This window comes from Lethenteron reissneri, chromosome 21 (genome assembly GCF_015708825.2).
Source record: "Lethenteron reissneri isolate LAM-NWPU_2019-01 chromosome 21, ASM1570882v1, whole genome shotgun sequence".
Lineage (NCBI taxonomy): Eukaryota > Metazoa > Chordata > Hyperoartia > Petromyzontiformes > Petromyzontidae > Lethenteron > Lethenteron reissneri.
The window spans coordinates 20,275,191-20,295,418 of NC_083799.1; the positions used below are offsets into that span (position 1 = coordinate 20,275,191).

General features: G+C 41.3%; 1 protein-coding gene across 1 annotated transcript in view; it reads left to right on the forward strand.

Moving 5' to 3' along the window:
* The window catches only part of MINDY3 (MINDY lysine 48 deubiquitinase 3), a 59,416-nt gene that overhangs the window by 5,496 nt on the left and 33,692 nt on the right, over positions 1 to 20,228 (forward strand). Inside the window, exons 4-10 of the mRNA XM_061556068.1 lie at positions 1,564 to 1,761; positions 6,823 to 6,874; positions 7,968 to 8,082; positions 8,390 to 8,463; positions 8,688 to 8,767; positions 9,897 to 9,967; positions 10,856 to 10,936. Of these exons, the coding sequence (XP_061412052.1) occupies positions 1,564 to 1,761; positions 6,823 to 6,874; positions 7,968 to 8,082; positions 8,390 to 8,463; positions 8,688 to 8,767; positions 9,897 to 9,967; positions 10,856 to 10,936 (671 nt within the window). The remainder of the gene's footprint in view (positions 1 to 1,563; positions 1,762 to 6,822; positions 6,875 to 7,967; positions 8,083 to 8,389; positions 8,464 to 8,687; positions 8,768 to 9,896; positions 9,968 to 10,855; positions 10,937 to 20,228) is intronic.

Consider the following 20,228-nt stretch of genomic DNA (forward strand, 5'->3'; position numbering starts at 1 on the left):
AATTTTGGAAAAATATACAATTTGTTTATTCTTTAACATTTCTCTTAATAGTAAAAAAAATAATACTGAGCAAGATATGTGTAAGTATTCAAAATATTTTATCTGCTTCAATTTGGGATTCGGTGCGTTAACATTGTTCATGGCCAACATTACATTTTATCTGAAACCTCAGCCTAAAACACAATCACTAAAGGGGCAGCGTGACCCATGCAAATACGATTTAAGCGAATATAAAACATGGCCTGATTTTTGTCTTGTTGCATACCATTTTAAATTGGATTGCACAAATCCAGACATGCACCAACTTCCACATCCATGCAAATGCCTCAGAGGCCAAGTTGCTTAAGTTTGTTGCTCAAGGCACGTAGCCGATTGCAGTCTGCTATTATTAGTTATTCCCACTGTTGTACATTTTTGAGGCCCTTACAATGTGTTCTAAATTACATTTTAGTGTGAACTCTGATTGCAAGTGCAAACAGTTGGGCTGTGGATTGAGATCCTGAGAAACCTGGGGGAATGTCTGAGTACAGGTTACCCTCGCTTTGTGCAGGTTTGATTTTTTCTATTCACATATATGCGGCTAACTTCGCTATAAGGTGTCAATTCACTCAAATACGGTCCGGCAGTCGGACGTGGAACAACTGCGTGTTGCAGTATGTTGTACTCGGCAAGCAGCCGTCAAGTGTGGTTTTGCTTTGTGTGCCCCTTTTTTTTAACTCATCTGCAGCATAAAACGATGGAAACCTGTATGGGCTAATGGGATGTGATAGCCAATTCTGTTCGAGTCATATTACTTTTGTCGTTGACATGTGCAGGTTACTTTGACTGGTATATCCGCCCTTTTTAAGCTATTGACTGACGTGTAGCTCTTTCGTCATTCAAATATTTGTTCATTGTGCAATAAAATATTGCCAGAACAGTAACAGGCAATAATTGTAAGTTATATTGCAGGAATCCTATTTAAAGTATTAGTTCATTATGCCTTTGCGATGTGTAACTTTTCTCAGCACTAGCGTATTCATACCTCATTAAACATGCATTTATCTGCACTCATGATTGGAAATTAAACGATTTTCCTGAATCAGTACAGTATGCACAGAAGATTTCCATGATTGGTTCAGAGCATTAAAATAAGCAAATTTTCTAAACGTTTTCGTAACTCATTCAAGAAACAAATATTTTGTAAATATGAAATGAAGGACTATCTGGGAAAAGATGTTCCCCTTGCTTTGTAACTGATAATGCATTTACACTGTATATTGGATTGCATTCCAGTAAAACCTTGGATTGCGAGCATAATTCGTTTCGGAAACGTGTTTGTAATCCAAAGCACTCGTATATCAGTTGTGATCACGTGACGCTCGGCAGACAAAGCGTATACGTACTACTCGTATTGCAAGACCTCACTCATTTATCAAATTAATATTTGTTCAATTTTTTTGCTCGTCTTGCAAAACACTCGCAGACCAAGTTACTCGCAATCCGAGGTTTTACTGTATTGGGAAACACGTTTTAGAAGCTAACAATTATATAACACTCGTGTGGTGGTGGTGGACCGTGCAGAGGATGAGCGGCGACTACTCCTGTGCCACGGACTGTGCGAGATCCTGGAGAAGGCTCAACCTCCACATGCTTCCTCCCTCTGCCTGGTTCGCTGGGCGAAGGGCAAGGAGCAGCTGCCGGGGGAGGATGATGAACAGGATCAGGGAGCACCCAACAGTGCCCCTAGTACACGTGGCCCCAGTTCAGCCGCACACACTGGTGTGTTTTTTTTCCCGGCTACATCTATTGAAACATTGACAAATTACTACCAGGATCACCACTATTATATCCAACATCACTACCATCACTCATACCATCACCATTGTCTTTACCATCACCACACCACCACTATCAATGTCTCCATCCTCATTTGCACCACCATGTCTTCTTCACCATCACCACCTCTTTTGGCCATCAATTCGTGCTCCCACCACTACTATCACCACCACCACCACCAGATAAGCATACCATGTGGTGAATTGTGTTCTGCACACAGTTATAAATGTATCAATGTGTCTTCATTATAATTAGTTGCTACTTTCGGTTTCTTTTATTCTCACACAAGAAAGTTTTTGTCTTGTCCTTTAGGTGGCACTGTAGCATTAAGTATCATAAAACATGGTCAATTGGTTTGTCCTTTTAAAGCACTAACCAATCCAATCTGAAGTGATTGTTGGTGATTGCTTTTAATTAGTCTTGAATCCACTGCTGGATGATGGCTTCCTCACACTGTGTGGGTTTTGAGGGTCATGTCACCATATTTTATACTTGTCAGTGTGGGTTAGTGAGGGCACATGCAAGGATATGGCAGCATAAACAGCCAGTGCAGGAATTAATTTTTTATTAAGGACTCTTTCCTGCCCACCATCTAACATAGCACTGCAATCTGCCTATGACAATCTACTTTACTTCTAAGATATGTCAGAATCGGGCTCTCAATGGGTGATTTGGTCATAGATGTCTTAATATATTCCCACCTAATGCCAAAGAAAGGTCATTGGTTAATGACATGCATAATCTTCTTCTTGGTTCTTTCGGTAAAGTCACGTAGTAGGGAAGTAATAAAATAATAAAAATAAAACATAATAAAACATAATAAAATAATACCTCTGTGATGACCATATGAGTTTTAGACTCTGTCTTATCGACAGACATGTTCTTCACCTGAGGACGGCTGCTTGCGTTGTGGCCGAAACGTCGTGAGAATTATTTTATTATGTTTTATTTTATTATTTTATTACTTCCTTACTACGTGACTTTACCAAAAGAACCAAGAAGATTAATCCCTGCAGTCACGAAAGCTTTAAATCGAGACATGCATAATATTGCACATTTTACTCATTATTGCTCTGTATTAATTCTTAGTTTATTATAGTTGTGCTCAGGTTGCAGTGTGCAAATTTGGTGAATGTTAGCAGTTAGGAATGGGTTAAAAGTGGTGTTAAGCCGGCTGTGAGTTGGCTGCCTTCTCTAGGGATGTGAATCATCACAGCCCATGTGTAGTCTGCCCAACCTCTTACTCAGTGGTGTTACTGCAGCCAAAATACAAGGGCCACATGGAAAGAACATGCAGTTTTAACTTTGTGACAGTTTTTTTCCTATAACGGAAACGTGGCTGTAAGCATTAAGAATGTTGGTAAAAGTAACCATATTTGTAAATCATGTAAAATGCAGTGGGCGATATTCCTGTCTGGAGAAGCTAATGGGTTATTGACCGGCATGTGTTTCTCTTCAATGTTATAAATTCATTTGTATGGCTTTTCTTTTTGGGATCTCGACTTTTCTCTCCATGTAGCTAATGACCTGTTAGTGAAAGTGAAGCTGAAGTCTGATGCATCGTTAACTTTTTGTTTAACAATGATATTCTCATGTTCAGTGTTAGAAGATTTTAAAAGTTTGTCATACTATTAGCATATATGTGACTAGCATAAGTACCCGGCGTTGCCCGGGTGAAAAATATATTTCTTAATAACCTTACATATATACACAGATGGGCTGCTACCCCTGCCCCCCCCCCCCCCCCCCAGCCACGATCTCCTTGGCCGCTGTGCAGTAATATGTACGGCCTATAGTGTGGTGGGGTGTCGAGGCCTAGTACCGTGCAGAGCCTCCGGCCTCGCCTAAATTGCCCACCCGGCTGAGGCTGGGTACCGGGGCCGTTACCCCCCCCCCCCCCCTGCGTTACAAAAATACTGTTTAATCGCTATAATTTTATTATCTACCGACCCTATAATATTAATTGCACACATTGGGGTGGGGGGGGAGTGAAGAGGACGTGAAACTTTGATGAATTTACCTCAGAGTCGCGTGTTAATGCGTGCGCATATTTTTAACGGGAATAAAAAATGGCGTCCATCCCGCAGCGAATGCGTTGCTACCCGTTGCCAGGGGCAACCGCCGTCCAATGAAACTGCGTATGGTCCGGTGACACACAGACAGACAGACAGATTTGCGATTTTATATATATAGATTCCATATAGTACATTGTATATACTTTATGGAATCACATATGTACTGTATGGAATCATGAATCATAATTCCATACAGTACACATGTGATTCCCACTGGAGATCTGTGAAAAAGAGCTTCATCATAAAGATTCTGATTAATTGTAAGATAAAAACTAGATTGCACATTATTTTCAGTCTTTCATTGAAAACAATACCGAAAAATGTAAGTAGTATCTGGTTTCTATGGAAAATTGAGACTGTTTGGGTGTTGAGTGTCTGATGACGTGGGATAGTTTAATATTTTAATATTTGTAATGGTTGCCCGGTGGCCTCGTGGTTCGTGCACTTTACTTTTTGTTCACATTTCATCGGTCAGGATTCATTCGCAACATACTGATGGTGCAGTTCTCAGTGATTATCACTCGTGCTTGTATACTGCTTATTTTATGGACATAGAAGCGCATATCACATAGTTTGGAAGTTGTACCTCTGTGATGACCATATGTGTAAAATAATGTATTATCGTGTCGGTAATGTAGGAGTAGGCAGGCCCTAGGGCTGATCAGTCACTATGAGATCAGGTCATATGCGACACATGTTTAGAATGGGATAGAATAATGATAGGGAAGGAGGGCGCATGTTAAAGAGCTGTTGACATTTACACTAGCCATGATAGGCCAACACAGTGACTTAGCTGGTTTTTGTTTCATAATGTCCATTTGTGGTCGTGCTATTACAGGGTGGTAACATCATCAACTGCCAATGCCCGCAGTGGAAGTGAAAACAGGTTTCAGGAAGACAACAGGGCAAACAGTTACAATTATGGTTAGATGAGTTTAAATAATGTTTATATGTTTAATTGAATTAAGAGCTATGTATACTAATTCGCATTTCTATTTTACAATAAGTACTCTGTAAATGTTATTGAAGATGGCAGTTTGCACAGGGGTCACTCCAAACACATTGAGAGGGATATTTATTGATGCAAGTTGGCACATGCGGCAGCTTGTCAAAAAGAATTCACATTTCCTAATAAAGGCATTGCCTTCCTTATTAAATTCACGGCTTCTGCAAGGCACATTTTCGTTTAATCCTATAAGACTCAAAATATTTAGCAGCTGACGTGTATATTGAAATGGTAAACTAAGGGCAGTTTTGCTATTTTGTTTTCATTTTTAATACTCTAGCTTACTTAAGCAATCACATTTCCTTAACAGATATTGGCAAGCAAACAAATGCGATCAGTTGGTGTATATGATAATGATGCAAATTAAGTTTTTCCATGCTTGGTGAGTTAAAACAATTATGTGTGTCTTGGCAACTGGTTAGGATCTTGCAGACACTATAGTTAACTCGTTGCATCTCCAAGAGATTTGATTGAGGTGGGCTTCCATAGCAAACAATCCTGGTTCCAAGCACATGCATCCATGTGTTCATTTAATGTGTGCGTGTACATCTGGCCAATAATTTTGGAATCGACGCTCTGCTGAATGTTCATAATTTCACACATGCATAGTCACGAGGGAAGACATCTGGATGTGCTTTGTTGGAAGATAATTTAAGTCACAGAACATGCCTTACCAAGGGCATTTTTGTAAACCAACTGTAAGTTGCATTTGCGTCAGCATTTCCAAAAACCGCCAAGTAGAAGTGACTGCGTTGCTCAGACGTCTGAGTGCTTTGCAAGCCACTGGGGTTGAATCCAGGCAGCTGGATGTGATTAAATTGGCTTCCTGGGTGTTGGTGAATTGATGTTCTCAAACGGTTCACTAGTTATTGCACCAAAAGCATTTAAAATGTGTCTTTCATCTTATTTAGCTCAATTTCAGCTCTGAGAATTATTGGACAATCTCGTTGGAGAGCACTTGGCAAAGCTTGCCTCCGCACCTGCAAAGGATAAGGCCACCTGAAGGATTTTGCAGGAGATGTTCTAAAATAATTATTTTCCACAGTCCATTCTCTGACAATTGGGACATGCTGTGAGATAAAATTAATTATTATTCTTATGACTGCTGGTAGCGCGATTTGAATGAATTGGGAGAAAAAAAGTAAAAATTGTTGACCGAACTTGGTAAAATATTTTTAAGTGTTTGTTTTTGGTTCCTGTCGGTGTCAAAATTTACTTTTGCAAGTCGATCTGTAAATCAGTCGCGTCTTATTTTCTCATTGTGGATATTTTTTTTAAAAACCAGATTAAGTCTTGACTTAAAGCTTTCGTGACTGCAGGAATTCATATCCTTGGGTCTTTCGGTAAAGTCACATAGATAGGTTCAAAGAAATAACTAAAATAACAAAAAAAACTACGACGTTTCGAATCGCAACACAAGCGGTCGTCTTCAGGAAAATGGGGGTTAGCTTCCAAGGCAAACTGTTTATAAGGGTTTGAAATGGGCATAGCCCAAATGTCAGCAGCCAATGATAATGTAAGTGGTGGGCAGCCAACCCAATGGTGGTTGGTTTTCCACCAATCATAGGGCTGCCAGGTGAAAATTAGCAGGTTAAAGAGAGATTACCATGTTAATGGAAGATCGCAGAGCCGCAACCAAGGGGGGTGGCGTGCGAAGTGACAGAAAGCACAAGTTTGAAATGGGTGTAAAGCACAACTAACACCGGAAGGTGGTAGGATGGGAACATAGCCAATTATGACTTAAACTGGTTGATAACGTCCTTCCAATGATTACTCAGTTTGTACCCATCTTCTCGGTTGAAATTGTGTCTTTGTCTATATATATATGGATGGCTTCATGAACTAATCTTTGTTGACCCTTTTTATCTGGGAAAGCCTCAGTGAGTCTCATGAGTTTGTTGTAACAAATTGTTATGTCCACAGATGACCCTTCATCGGATGAAATCACCTTTGAGCGATTTCACAACCTTATACAGTAAGTATTCACGAAAGGGGATATGTTATGAAATATTTTTAAACCTAGTCCATGAACATTTTAATACCATAATGCGTTTGCCATTTCCTGTGAGTAATGGTGTCATTCACATAATTGGTTTGACTACGTAACATAAATCATCATAATGTGAGACTTGGACCCGTTCCGATTATAAAATGAACTTACATTGCCGGAATCTTCGTGTCATCAGTGAATGACAGGCTGCTGGTTGACATCTAAAGCTGAGCAGTCTTTGTGCACCATGAAACTGGGTATTTGAATCATCCACTGAATTTTTTAAAATGTCATGGAGGACAATATAAATATTAGTTTTTCTCTCCCTTTGTATGGTACTGAAATAATATCTGCCTTGTCAATTATTTTATCCACAAACCATGACAATAGGACAACATACATTTTGAACATATGTTACATTGCCATTCATATTTGTCTCTTTTGCTTTTAATAACATCCCTCTTCTCGACTCCGACGCTATAGCCACCCTTGGCACCTCTTTCGCCTTGGTGATGGTAAGAGATATAAAGTGGCGTTTCATCCATGCTCGTGTGTGGGGTTTAATTAATTTTAGGGCCTGACCATATGCAGTGTGACCTTTTAGCAAAGTGGCACCTGGTTTACAGATTAAGTGGCCAAGTTAAAGTAGTCTCAAAAGCAATACCCTTGCAATTGCACTGCCGTAAGCTGCAAAAACAAATATGGATTTTATGTACTTACATTAAATAACTAACATTGCAAATAACAAGAGCTGCTTAATAAAGAAAGATACATGATGTCTTAGCTACTTGGTCTTCATACTTATCTACTGATATGCATGCTTAGCTTTTGAACTCGATCACTCATTAACCAAATGGTAGGTTAGCTTCTGTTCTGTGGCCCTGCCGATAACATGAAGAGGCATACCGCTTGTATACCTTGCAACATTGCTTAAAGATGAGTATCTTTTTAAATGCTACTTCAAAGGCTTTTTGAGATTTTGAGTCATGCATGAGGCTTTCCTCTGTCTGCGTTGGGTTAGTTGAGTGTAGGTCCTGACTTTGAATATCTGTTTTTGTGTGTCCCTGTTTCTGTGCAGCAGGGAATGTGTTGCTAATCCAAGTGAGTTGCGAGCTGCCGTCACAGAGCTGGTCCCTGACCTCATGGGTAACTTTGGTGTCCTACTTTTCCTCTACTCGCTCATTCTCACCAAGGTAAGTTTGACTTTGTACATATTGCCTTTATAGCTAAATGTGGAACATTGCTTCGTAGTACGTATGTATGCCACTTGCGATTGTTTAAACTGCTGCCATTAGGAGCAAGACAATGTGATATGTTTTAATGACTTAAATTTTAAATAGTTTTTACATTTGATACATAAGTAATCTGAGTCACTGGAGGCACGAGATGCAATGTGGAACCTGTGCGAGTTTGAATGAGGACCCTTCTGTGTCTACTAATGTGTTATGTATTTTAAAGAGCAGGCCGTTATATTTACTTTTTCATTTGTTTTGGTAACAGGGAATAGAGAATATCAAGAATGAGACCGAAGATCCAAACATACCTCTGATTGACCCTACTTATGGCCATGGCAGGTGAGCATGGAATATATTGGGGCAATGGTAATCCTCATTATTCTTCACCATAGTCAGTTTATTGAGATGGAATATTTGTATGTTTATTTTCTTTGAGGAAATTTGTAACCATATATATCTCATAAAATGCATGTCATGAATATAACTTTTTGTATTGAGTGTTTAAATATGATTGATGTTTGTGATCTTTTCTGAAACATTAGCTGTGTGACTTTCTTTCCCAGCCAGAGTCTAATAAACTTGTTACTGACTGGTCAGGCCGTGTCCAACGTCTGGGACGGAGAGAAGGAATGCTCTGGCATGAGTGAGTACCCAATAGGCAGTTGCTCTGTTTTCACTGTCACAAACATCCCTGTCCAGCGTTCATGGGCAGTAGGTGATTCCAGATGAGTTGGTGTCATTCTGTGAGCACTTTATATTGCTGAAGGAAAGTAATTTCACCTTTTACCAGGGGTAAACATGAAGCCACTTTGTGGTTTGACATTTAGTTGAAAGGATTTTCGGCCACTGACGACAGACTGTTGATGCTTTTTGGCCACTCAAATGCTAAGCGATGGTACCTTTGGGTCATATGAAATGTGTGTAAAACCTGCTCACAGCCTTTTGAAATATTAACTTTTTTTTTGGTAGTTTATATCACACCTCTTCTGTTGTATTACATACTTTTCTGATATCATGATGCAACATTAACTGTTTGGAAATATGAAGCAATACAAAGCTATACAGCTTGATTTAAAGTTATTTATTAATTGGGATGCCACCTTGATGTAATGATTAGCCCATTGGATTTGCATTCCAGAAATCAGGAGTTTGGTCTCCTGGCATGGCAGTGGAAGCAATGGGAGAGTTTATTAAATCCCATGCCTCTCCACCCCGCAGTATACATGGGTACACCACAGTTAGTCAATTGGCACATCTTCTATGATGTCTGGCCAGTGTAGAAAGAGAAGACCAAATATCCTCTCAGGTCTCTCTCTACAGCTCCTATTTGTGGAGGCCCTTTTGCCAACAGTCTACTGAGCAAAACATTGTAGGGCTGTGCTTTTGCCTTTTATCTCGTGTATACATTTTTGTAAAAAAACCTTAATTACGGCTGTCGTGGAGCATTCTGGGTAATAAACCAAACTGTTGCTGTGCATCTCCAAATAAATTAAAAGTATTCCAGGCTGTTGGCTTTCTGACTTTTTACGCACCATAACTTTGCTTGCTTTTGCCCTTCATCAGCATAGTGGGGCGATATTGGTCATTTACCAGTTATACAAAGTACCCTTAGTCTAGACTATGGACCATCAGAGTTTGAATGTTTGCCTGTGCTGAGATTTTCTAAATTGGCTTAATTTAAGTTAAGTGCTTGGATATGATTTGTTCTTTGTAAAAGACTATATTTTATGCCTGGTGTCTTAACGGAAACTTTCTTTCGTACTACTTTGCAGGACTCTTTGGAATGCGTGAGCAAGCCACCATTGGCTTTCTCACACTCATGGAATCATTCCGCCTTTGCCAGGTAGGTTGTGTATATGTTGAACTTCTTTCGCACCGTACGTAGCCAACCGTGGTAAGGCAGGTTGCCGCTGCACGGACGCCATTGCTGTTGTAATCTTCCCTGCCAATAAAGCCTTTGCTCATGAACGACTGTTAACCGAACGAAAGCATATCTTTGTCCACAAGTATGACTTGAACAAAAAATATATTATCCTTCCATGCATGATTATTAGCACAACCTTTTATTTAGTCACGCATGCAAGCACACTGTCACATTTCTTTAAACTGCATATTTAACCACATTTCCCAGATGTGGAAATGTGTGTTCTTGTTCACATTTATTGCATTTTAAAGTTTCTTATATACTAATTGTACTCATCTGTCGTTTTATATCTAATTTAAGATCGTTGGTAAGTGTTTACATAATATTGAAATAATTAGTGAATATGTAGAAGTTGTGTTTATATGAGTGTGCAGAACCCAGTTTTTAACACTTGGTTAGGTGATTAAATTTAGTCAAGAGAAACATAACATCATAACATGTTTTGATTTAAAGCTTTCGTGACTGCAGGGATTCATATTCTTGGTTCTTTTGGTAAAGTCACGTAGAAGGGAAATAACCAAGAATATTTAACATGTGTTAAGAGTTGGCAATAAGTTAGCACTTGCAAATCAACACTTGTCATGTAATTTCTCAACTGTTCAGCATTGTGTGCTGAATATGTGGCTTAAATGCACATTTTCTATTTAATTATACATATTGAATGTTCATTTAAAATAACTGTAACAATATATAATTTTCTTTACAACTACTTGAATGTCACCGGTTCATTTTAAGGAATATCTACAAATCTTCCCAATCCATGTTGGTTTTGTGCTGGTCGTGAAGTAAAAACCTTATTTGTGCCAGGTTGGGAGCTTTCTTAAGTCACCTCAAGTCCCCATTTGGGTGTTGGGAAGTGAGACTCACTTGACCATCTTCTTCACAAAGGTAAAAAAAATATCAGTTTATATGGCACTTGGCATTATTACTACCGCCAACACACAACACTGCTTTTGATTAACAGTTTTTTTACAATATAGTTTGATGATTGACAGGATGGGTGTGGTCAGGAAAACGTTATTTGAAACAGGCCTGCTTATATAGTTGGTTTCCCTCTACATTGTCGAATATTCAACTCTCTGATATGTGCACAATTTATATACCTGATGATAATAGACTATTAAGGCAAATGCTAATGCTTTTAACCAACAATTGGTTCCTTTTCTTTGATATCCATGGTTAGTATATCTAGCCCAATAACTTTCCCTTTTTTCATACTGTTAAGGGCAGTGGTTACTTGTTCAAAAACACTGACTTCAGCCCAGCATCACAGAAAGTACTACTAACATGGCTACAGTTGCCCTTGACTCTTGAAATAATAATTCCTTTAGCAATTATCTGTTCCATTCATACTAGAATTAGAGTTAACTACTGTGGTAACTGCTATTATACGATGAAAATTACTATTGTTTGATAGGATTAGTTACACAAAACTACGATATTTTCTAAGACTAATTATCTTACCTATAAAAGTCACTTTTGTCTGTCTGTCTGTCTGTGTGTCTGTCTGCGCGTGTACCTTGTAACGCTTTTAACTGACAAACTGTGGGGTTTACATATAAAAAACTACCCAGATCCCACGCGAAGCCCTGGGACGAAAAAGCGCTATTCGTATTTCCCATCCGTGAACTTTAAAGTAGTTAAATAAACTATTTATTGTTTTATTACTATGAGCAGCGCCAAAGCATGCATCTGCGCATGCGCGAAAACGCTGACTCGTGGTCGTTGCTCTTAGCAACGCACACGCGATCGGTGGGGACGGGGAGAATAATTCTTTATTTGTGTTCAAAATAAAAAAATGCTGTCTCAAATATTGGAAAAAGAAGTCACCCCCTGTGAGTGGCTGGCTGAGGTGCCATCTGTTGAGGAAATACTAAAGGCGACCAGGAAAGGCACCGGGCAGAGATGATCTCCTAAGCGAAATGCTGAGGGAGGGTGGCGTTTGTGCACAGCCTGCCCTATATGACATCATAACAGTCTGGACCACTGGATGGGTTCCGCAGGATTGGAAGGGTGCCCTGGTGGTCCCCCTGTAACAACTACAGGGTCATCTCCCTTCTCAGTGTGCCGGGAAAGGTCCTGGCAAGGATTATTCAATATTGCCTTGCCAGGCACGCTGAGGAGAGGTTTGCGGTTTCAGGAAAAGGCGGTCCTGCACAGATGCCATATTTTCTGTCCGTCTGCTCCAGCAGAGGTGTAGGGAATTCCAACAAGACCTACATCTCTGCTTTATTGACCTGGTCAAGGCCTATGATACCATCAGTAGGCCTGGGCTCTGGGTTGTTCTTCGTGCTTTCGGAGTTCCTGACCCTCTGCTCACGATCATTAAGGACCTTCATGATGGTGAGCGGGCCCAGGTAAAACTACGTGGCCAGGAGTCAGAGCCATTCTCTGTTCACCTTGGGGTGTGACAGGGATGTCCTCTGGCTCCCACATTATTTAACATCTGTTTCGACCACGTAGTTCGTGAAGCCTTCGATGACTGTACCGGAGGAATTTCCATCTGGTACAGATGCAATGGGAGGCTGATCGATGCCCGGGTGCGGTCAAGGGATGGCTCCCTATTGGTCAACCACGTTCTGTATGCCGATGATTTGGTAATTGCTGCTCCCTCAGAGGAGGAGTTGGAGGCGCTGCTGCTCAACCTGGAGCGTGTCACTAAGAGGTGGGGCCTTACCATCAGTCCCACCAAAACTAAGCACCTGCCTGGGTATTTTGTACCATCGGACACTCCACCCCCACAACTCCCAATTGGTGATAGGGCAGTTGTGGAGAAAGTGGAGAGTTTCCCATACCTGGGCAGTGTGCTCATGACTGGCTCCGGTTTGACAGCAGAGGTCTCCGAATCAGTCGAGCGGCATTATTTTTTCATCAGTTGCGTAACGCTGTGTGGAAGCTATCTGCTGCTCCGCACAAAGCTTCAGGTCTTCTCGGCCACAGTCATTCCCTCACTTCTTTACGCTTGCGAAACATGGACCCCCCTAATGGAACATCTTCGCCGGTTAGAAACATTTAGGCTGGCCTGCCTACGATCCATCCTGGATTTAACCAGGCTGGATTGTGTGAGGAGCTCATAAATCCTTGAAAGATCTGCACAAAGTCCCATCGGTGAGCTCCTCTGGCAGGCAAGGCTGTGTTGGCTGGGTCATTTAGCCCGCAGACCAGTCACCGCATGCCTAAACAGCTTTTGTTCGGCTGGATAGAAGGGGCTAAATGGGCGCGGCACAGTCTAGAGCAGAGATGGAGTGATGTGGTACAGGAGGATGTGGATCTGAGTGGACTAATCGATAACTGGTACCAAGCGGTGTCACGATCGGCCTCTGTGGAGGAGGCTCGTGAAGGACGCTACTGGGCAGTTGGAGGCAGTTGCCCTCCAACAACAACAGAGGACAGAGGAGCGACGCTCACAACAACTAGCGGAGCACCGGGTGGCTAAAGCACAGCAAGTTGTCACAGTAGGGAGCACAGGTGGTGCATCAGCTAGTCATCTCAGTCAGTCGATCCGTGGTACCTGGGTCTGCCCAGACACTTCATGTGGCCTCAACGTGCACATCGCCTGGCACAAGCGTCGTGGTGATGTCACTGCCGCTTAGTGGCGAATGGCGGTTGTTGTTGACTCTTATTCATGAAAAATGTGGTGGATAGTATGTCATTCCACAAAGACTTATACAAAAAGTCAGGGCTAATTGTGAATAATAGAAAGAATAGGGCCATGGCTAATAGGAGTTTTTGCGGACTCTCCAGCTGCCGTGGATAATAGGGTCATGGCTCAGAGTTCTGCAATAGTTGAATCGATAGCTTAACACCACATTTTCAGCAAAACTATGACAAGTAAAATAAAAGAGGAATGACAGTAGTTTTATCATGAATATAGCTGCCACTGCATTCTTATCACTGTTGTAATGCACAGGTTTTAGATTCAATGTGCCTAGCACCATCTGAACCTGCGGTTTGTGTGACCACAAGGGCAAGTACTGATGCTACTATGTACGTTTTGTTGTTGGCCTTGGTTGGGTAGGCTATGCTGCGAAACATCTGTATTTGACTCCAGTATGGAAATTGGATTAAATACATTTTAGCAGAGCATTGGCCGGTGGTGAATACTGTCTACTGGGCACAATCCATTACTGATCAGCCTGTACCTTCCTTTGTCACGTTTTTTTTTTATCTCTTTTTGCGCCAAAGAATTTAGTTGTTTAGCAAAGCACTAATCCAGAGAAGCAGCTGGTTATTTTTTGGGGTCAGACCATATCATTTGGTCGGGAGCTCACTGCATAGCTTCACAAATATATAAATAGCCTTTTGCCCGTCCAAGGACGGGTGTATTTCAGTAAATCTGAAACTTGCAAGCGAAAAGCAGACCGTGACGTGACATTAATTGCATCAATTGGTGTGCAATTTGTAAGGGTGCGGTGACACAGACCTATTTTATTTTAAGGTTATAATCCCTTGTTCATCATGACGTCCTTTATACTTTGATGTCTCAATAGCGTTACGGAGATCGCGTGACGTGAGGGTTCTGCCTTTGTAGTGAGGGTTGTAAGTTGACGCCGAGGAAGGGGGGGGGGAGGAGTCGCCTCGGCCCCCCATGTGGAGTGACATCAGCCGCTAATTATTATGAATGGGGATGGGGGGGTGTCCATTTGGAGGACGTCACTTGCATGTGAATATTAATGAGGGGGGCTGGTCGATGTGGAGTGACGTCACGAGCGTTAAGGCCAGACATTCCTGGGTGATTATAGTAGGTATGCAGCAAGTACGTCAGCAAGTGCAAACCGGTAGGGGGCAGAGTTTGAGCAACAGAAAGTCAGTGAAATTGTTGACATTGTCAACGTTCATGGCAGAATCTGTAGGCGGTGTTATGTTTAAGACGTTTGCATACCTCTCCTTTTGTTGAATGCACCATCACTGTAAACAATCTTAGTGTAGTTTGTTTATAAAGGTTAGGATTTTTACAGAGCAGCTTTTTCAGGCTTATTGCCACAAATCCAAACTAACCTTGTGATTATTTAAGAAATGTAGTGTCAATTTTGCTTAAAATATAATGCAAAATATATTAACATTGGTTATATTTTTCATTGGTTGAAAGGTCTCTCTTGTAAAAGCATGGTCTTAGTGTGTTCTCTCACCTGATACAATAAAGGGAACTAACTGATGGATTGGTTAGGTGACATGAGAACGTCACGTACATAGGCCCATGAGTACGGATGAACACCTAACAGTCGTTTGACTTTAGCTAACTTAAGATGACACAGAAAGACAAAAATAACAGATTGGAGATCATGTATTTCCCCCCCCCACCCCTCAATGTAGGTGCTTAGTTTTCCTAAACCGTGCAATGTTTCGGCGAGCTGTGAAAGTGGACCTTCCGTGCGTGGGGGCCCGTTTATTGTTGCAAGGAGTGCACGTACACGTGGCTCTAGGTGTTCTGTCAGCCCAGTACAAGGGTGCCTTTTGTATCACTATTAGAGGAGTGAGCAGAATATGGCTGGCCTGCCTCCACCCGTATACATACTGAAGAACCACCTGCTTTTGATTTTGCATGTTGTACCAGGGGGTTTTCTAATTGTATGCGGCAGTTGCTGCATTAATGGTGTTACAGAGAACAGAAATGGTGTTAAGTTTGTCGAAGCAGTTGTAGGTTGCACATGTTCCACATTGACCCCTTTCAAAGGTGCGAAACAAAATCTTTTTTATTGTGCCAAATGCATTTTTAAATGCAACATTATGATACTTGGAGGGCTACTGAGTAAAAAATGGTCTCTTACATTTTTCAGTTATTTCATGACTGGTGATATACTTTTTAACGGCCGGCTGCAGTTTCAGGAATATATATGGAACCTCGTTAAATTGAGAAGTTTTTGGTCTTTTGTATTTTGCGGTTGTGCACTTGTAGGGACATGTTTACTGTTGTGGAGTCATCTGCAGAATATTATGGAAAACGAAAGGAGTATTGGGTTTACGTGCGAGTGTGTGGTCAAAGCTCAAGTCTCACTACAGATAATGGTAACGTTGAAATACGAGGCAGCTCCATAAAGCAGACATTGCCCTGACGGGACTTTTTATTCCTAATCAAACTATGTCAATGTACATGACATCATACGTCACTAACGTCACAGGCATGGTCAGTTGACACCTGAATGAAGGCCTCCTCAAGTTTTGCCAATTTCTCACGGTCTTGCGATGCAACAATACAACTACCACGTGCACATGAGCTCATCTCATCATTCCATCTTCGCTGTGGGTATGCTGTCAGACATGTTCAATCCCTTGGTTGGCTCTCTGTTATTGGTCACGACCACGGTTTATCAGCCCTTTCAGCGGGTCCTGCACCAAGCCCACTTACGTTTACAAATATACACCAGTCTGCAAATTGTCCTATTTTTTTAAATTATGTATTCATTCATATTTAATAGTTTTGCCTTAAACCACGTGATTATTCAGTGTCACCTTTTCTCATACATACATACATAGATTAAGTTGATTTACTTTTAATTGTCTTTTTTATTACTTCTTTTACTCAAAATGCTGTATAAATTATCTATATATCTATTTACATACAGTTTACAGAAAGGCTACTGTGTTATCATTTTGTGTAGGTATCAAAGTGACACACAGCACATTTATACGTTTGTTTTCAATTACTGCATTGCACAGGGATGCGGGTGTGAACGACTGCATTCATCAGTGCACTTCAGAGGGCACACGCAGCTCTGTCATATGGTTGTCGGTGGGATAAATGCTCAAACCACCTGTGTTATTACAGGGGCTGGTCTCTTCACACCTGTCTCTTTCATCTGGCCAGCACTGCCTTGTGGTCTTCGTGGGAATTGTTCCCTCGCCTCCCATGCCCCTCCCTTGCTTAACCTCCACGACCAATTATTGGGCATCTGATCTCCGATAACGTCGCCTTTGATGTTTCCATTTTCAGATGGCAGCAGCAAAAGCCAAGATTTTGAGTTCCTTTTGTAATGCTCTTCAGCGATCAGCGACGTGAATGATGTAGTGCTTTATGATCTTTATTATAAACAAAGTGCTGTGTTCATTGCTGTCTGACCAGTTTGACTAGATAACCGTTGAACCGTTGATTTGTCAATAATCTTGGAACCTATCGACTTAGGGCAGGAAAGGCATTTATTTGCTAAATAATGTTTTTGGTTGTGAATCCATACTTGGTGTGGAAGTTTGTTTCCCAGATGCAAAGCACACTCTTCAACACATGGCTTAATGATGCATTGGGATTCAAATGTCCAGCCGTTACATGAGCTTCCCTACCATCCCTAAATGATATGTTCAAGTAGACAATCTTGATACCACGACCAGCCCAATCACCAGGAAAAATCAGCGTTAAAATGGAGGGATACAAAAAGATAAGTATCCTCAGAAAGCAGATTCCAGGCTGTGTAATACTGCAAAAAAACATTGTTTGCTTACATAGAAGCTGTTTTTCAATTAGGCTCTACTTTCGGTTAAATACTATCAATATGGATGCAAGTTCCAACACGTTATGTTGAAATACTATCGCCTTGCATAAAGGATGTGCACTTCCTGTTGCAAATGCAATCTCTTGCATCTTTGTGTTCCATGAGGTTTAGTGACATGATGCTGCAGACTCTGAGCTCTGTGCTCTTGCTTCGGAGGCGAGGGAGGGAGGGTTTCAACATTAGAGGGGTTGTACTCTTAGCAAAAATAAAAAAGTCATTGTGAGCAACTCCTTCACCACAGTGGTCTATTTATTACACTTTAGAATTCATTACTAAGAAAGAAGTTACTTTCCAACTTTGGCTTTGATAACAACTATTTACAAGTTGCAGTACATAATCATGTTAAGACCAGAAGTCATGTCACTGCAACTAGCACGTAAAACATTTTAAATTATAAATGGGATATTGATAATTTTGATGGTGATGATAGTGATGAACATGACAAACATTATTTTCTAATAATCATGCTCTTTTTCGATTTAAAGCTTTCGTGACTACAGGGATTCATCTTCTTGGTTCTTTCGGTAAAGTCACGTAGAAGGGAAGTAATAAAATAATAAACATAATAAAATAAAAAAATATAATAATATAATTATTTTATTTTATTATGTTTTATTTTTATTATTTTATTACTTCCCTTCTACGTGACTTTACCGAAAGAACCTAGAACATGCTCTTTTTGATGAGAAAAGTCAATTGTCTATATAAAGTAGGTACATACAGTTTAACACGTAGGCTTTTGCGACCAATATCATCCATAATAGAGGTTTTTGGGTTAGATCGCGTAAATATATAAATGTTTCGTTAAAACCCGCCACCACCCGACACGGCCAACTAGTCAGGGTTGTCACGTAAACAGAACATGGCAATTCGTCACGAGTACTATTCATTCACTAGTACTAGTGACGAATTGGCATGTACACAACGGTGTGCTGTACTTGTGACGAATTGGCATGTTCTGTTTTCGTGACAACCTTTACTAGTTGGCTGTCTGGTGGTGGCGGGTTTTAACGACACAGTTATATATTTACGTGATCTAACCCCAAAAAACCTCTATTATAGGTACATGTACAGCCCTTTAAATCCACTGCTGAATGAGAACACCACCCCACACTGGAGGGTCATGGTTATTGATTCACCATCACACTGGCCAGTGTGGGTTAGTGAATAGGGTATCGTAGCGGAAGCATGGTAGCACAGCACCACAATGGATCTGCTTCTCTTCCCTCTGCGGGCCCACATGATAATCCTGAAGCCTATAACACCTATTATGCAACATGATGGTTACCCATCAAAACACTGTGCATACCGAATCCTGATGAGATCATGGTTTAGTGTGATACATTGACTGATTTGTTCATTGACAAAATATAAAAGTAGGACTAATGGAATACAAATGTTCATAAACAGGGTATTATATTGTTCTAAAATACACTCTGACTTGAAAAAATGGTTGATTAATTTTGCGTTAATTGTTTTGTATTCTCTTGTTATTCATTTTCATAATAGCGTGTATACAAACGTTTTGGAATGGGCTGTAAATGTTCCAAATAATATTGATTTGGCTGAATTCATGTGCTTAAAAGGTTAAAGTTTTCTAATAATTTAATAAATTTTCAGAAATTCTAAACCGTTGGTTATTCATTTTAATATAAAGAAAATCAAAGAGTCCACACAGCCCATTTTACAACCAATCCAGGCGACTGGAATACAACATTCATTTCACACAAAAAACAACATACAGGTTGCATCTCATGGGGGGGGAATGCACATGCAACTTATGAAAGGGAAAACAAAAATAGCACTATTCATTTCTCTTTTGGAGACGAAAAAAATCTCAACGGAAATATCCAGTCGTGTGCATTTGGCAGTAATTCGGTGTTGAAATGCACCAACCCGTACACAGGACTCCACTGTCGGGCAGTACCTGCACACATGTTCCTGCACTGCTGAGCCCTTAGAGCGGCGCTGCTGTGAAGGCTTGTGTGGACTTCACGGAATTGCGGGCTTCCTTTGTGAGCAGACGGGTCCCTGGGTGGGGCAGGCCTGGCGTGTGACCCGCCTGCGTGTGCACGCAACGCGTGTTTGTGTCTATACGCTTGCACTGTTGTTAGCATGTAGGTTTCTGCTTGTTCGTGCTTAGTGTTGCCTGTGTGTGTATGACAAATGGGGAGCAGTAGTGTAACGGTTAGCACGCTGCGCTACGAACCCGGCGACCCGAGTTCGATTTCCGCTCACGGCCAACACCAGTGATGATTACCTGAACCGGTGCTGGGCCTCCCCTTGGTCGACAGCCTCAAATGAGTACCTGGTGCGATGTGTAAAACATTGCCACTCGGGATAGAAAGGCAGCCGGGTGTGGTGCTGGCCACCCACCCCCTCGTGTGCCGTGCTGGCCTTCATAGGTGCTCGCTAATAGCACTTGCTCCTACAGTCTGTTAAGGCTATGCGGGGGAGCTATGCCTTTGTTTTTGTGCATGACAAGTGGGGAGCAGCGGAGTAGTGGTTAGCGCGCTGCGCTATGAACCTAGCATCCTGAGTTAGATTCCTGCGTTCATCTGAACCGGTCCTGGGCTTCCCCTAGGTCGAATTAGCCTCAAATGAGTACCTGGCGAAGTGAGTAAATATTCCCACTAGGGAGACAACGATGGTCAGGCGTGGTGCTCGCCCCTCCTACCCACTCGTGTGCCGTGCTG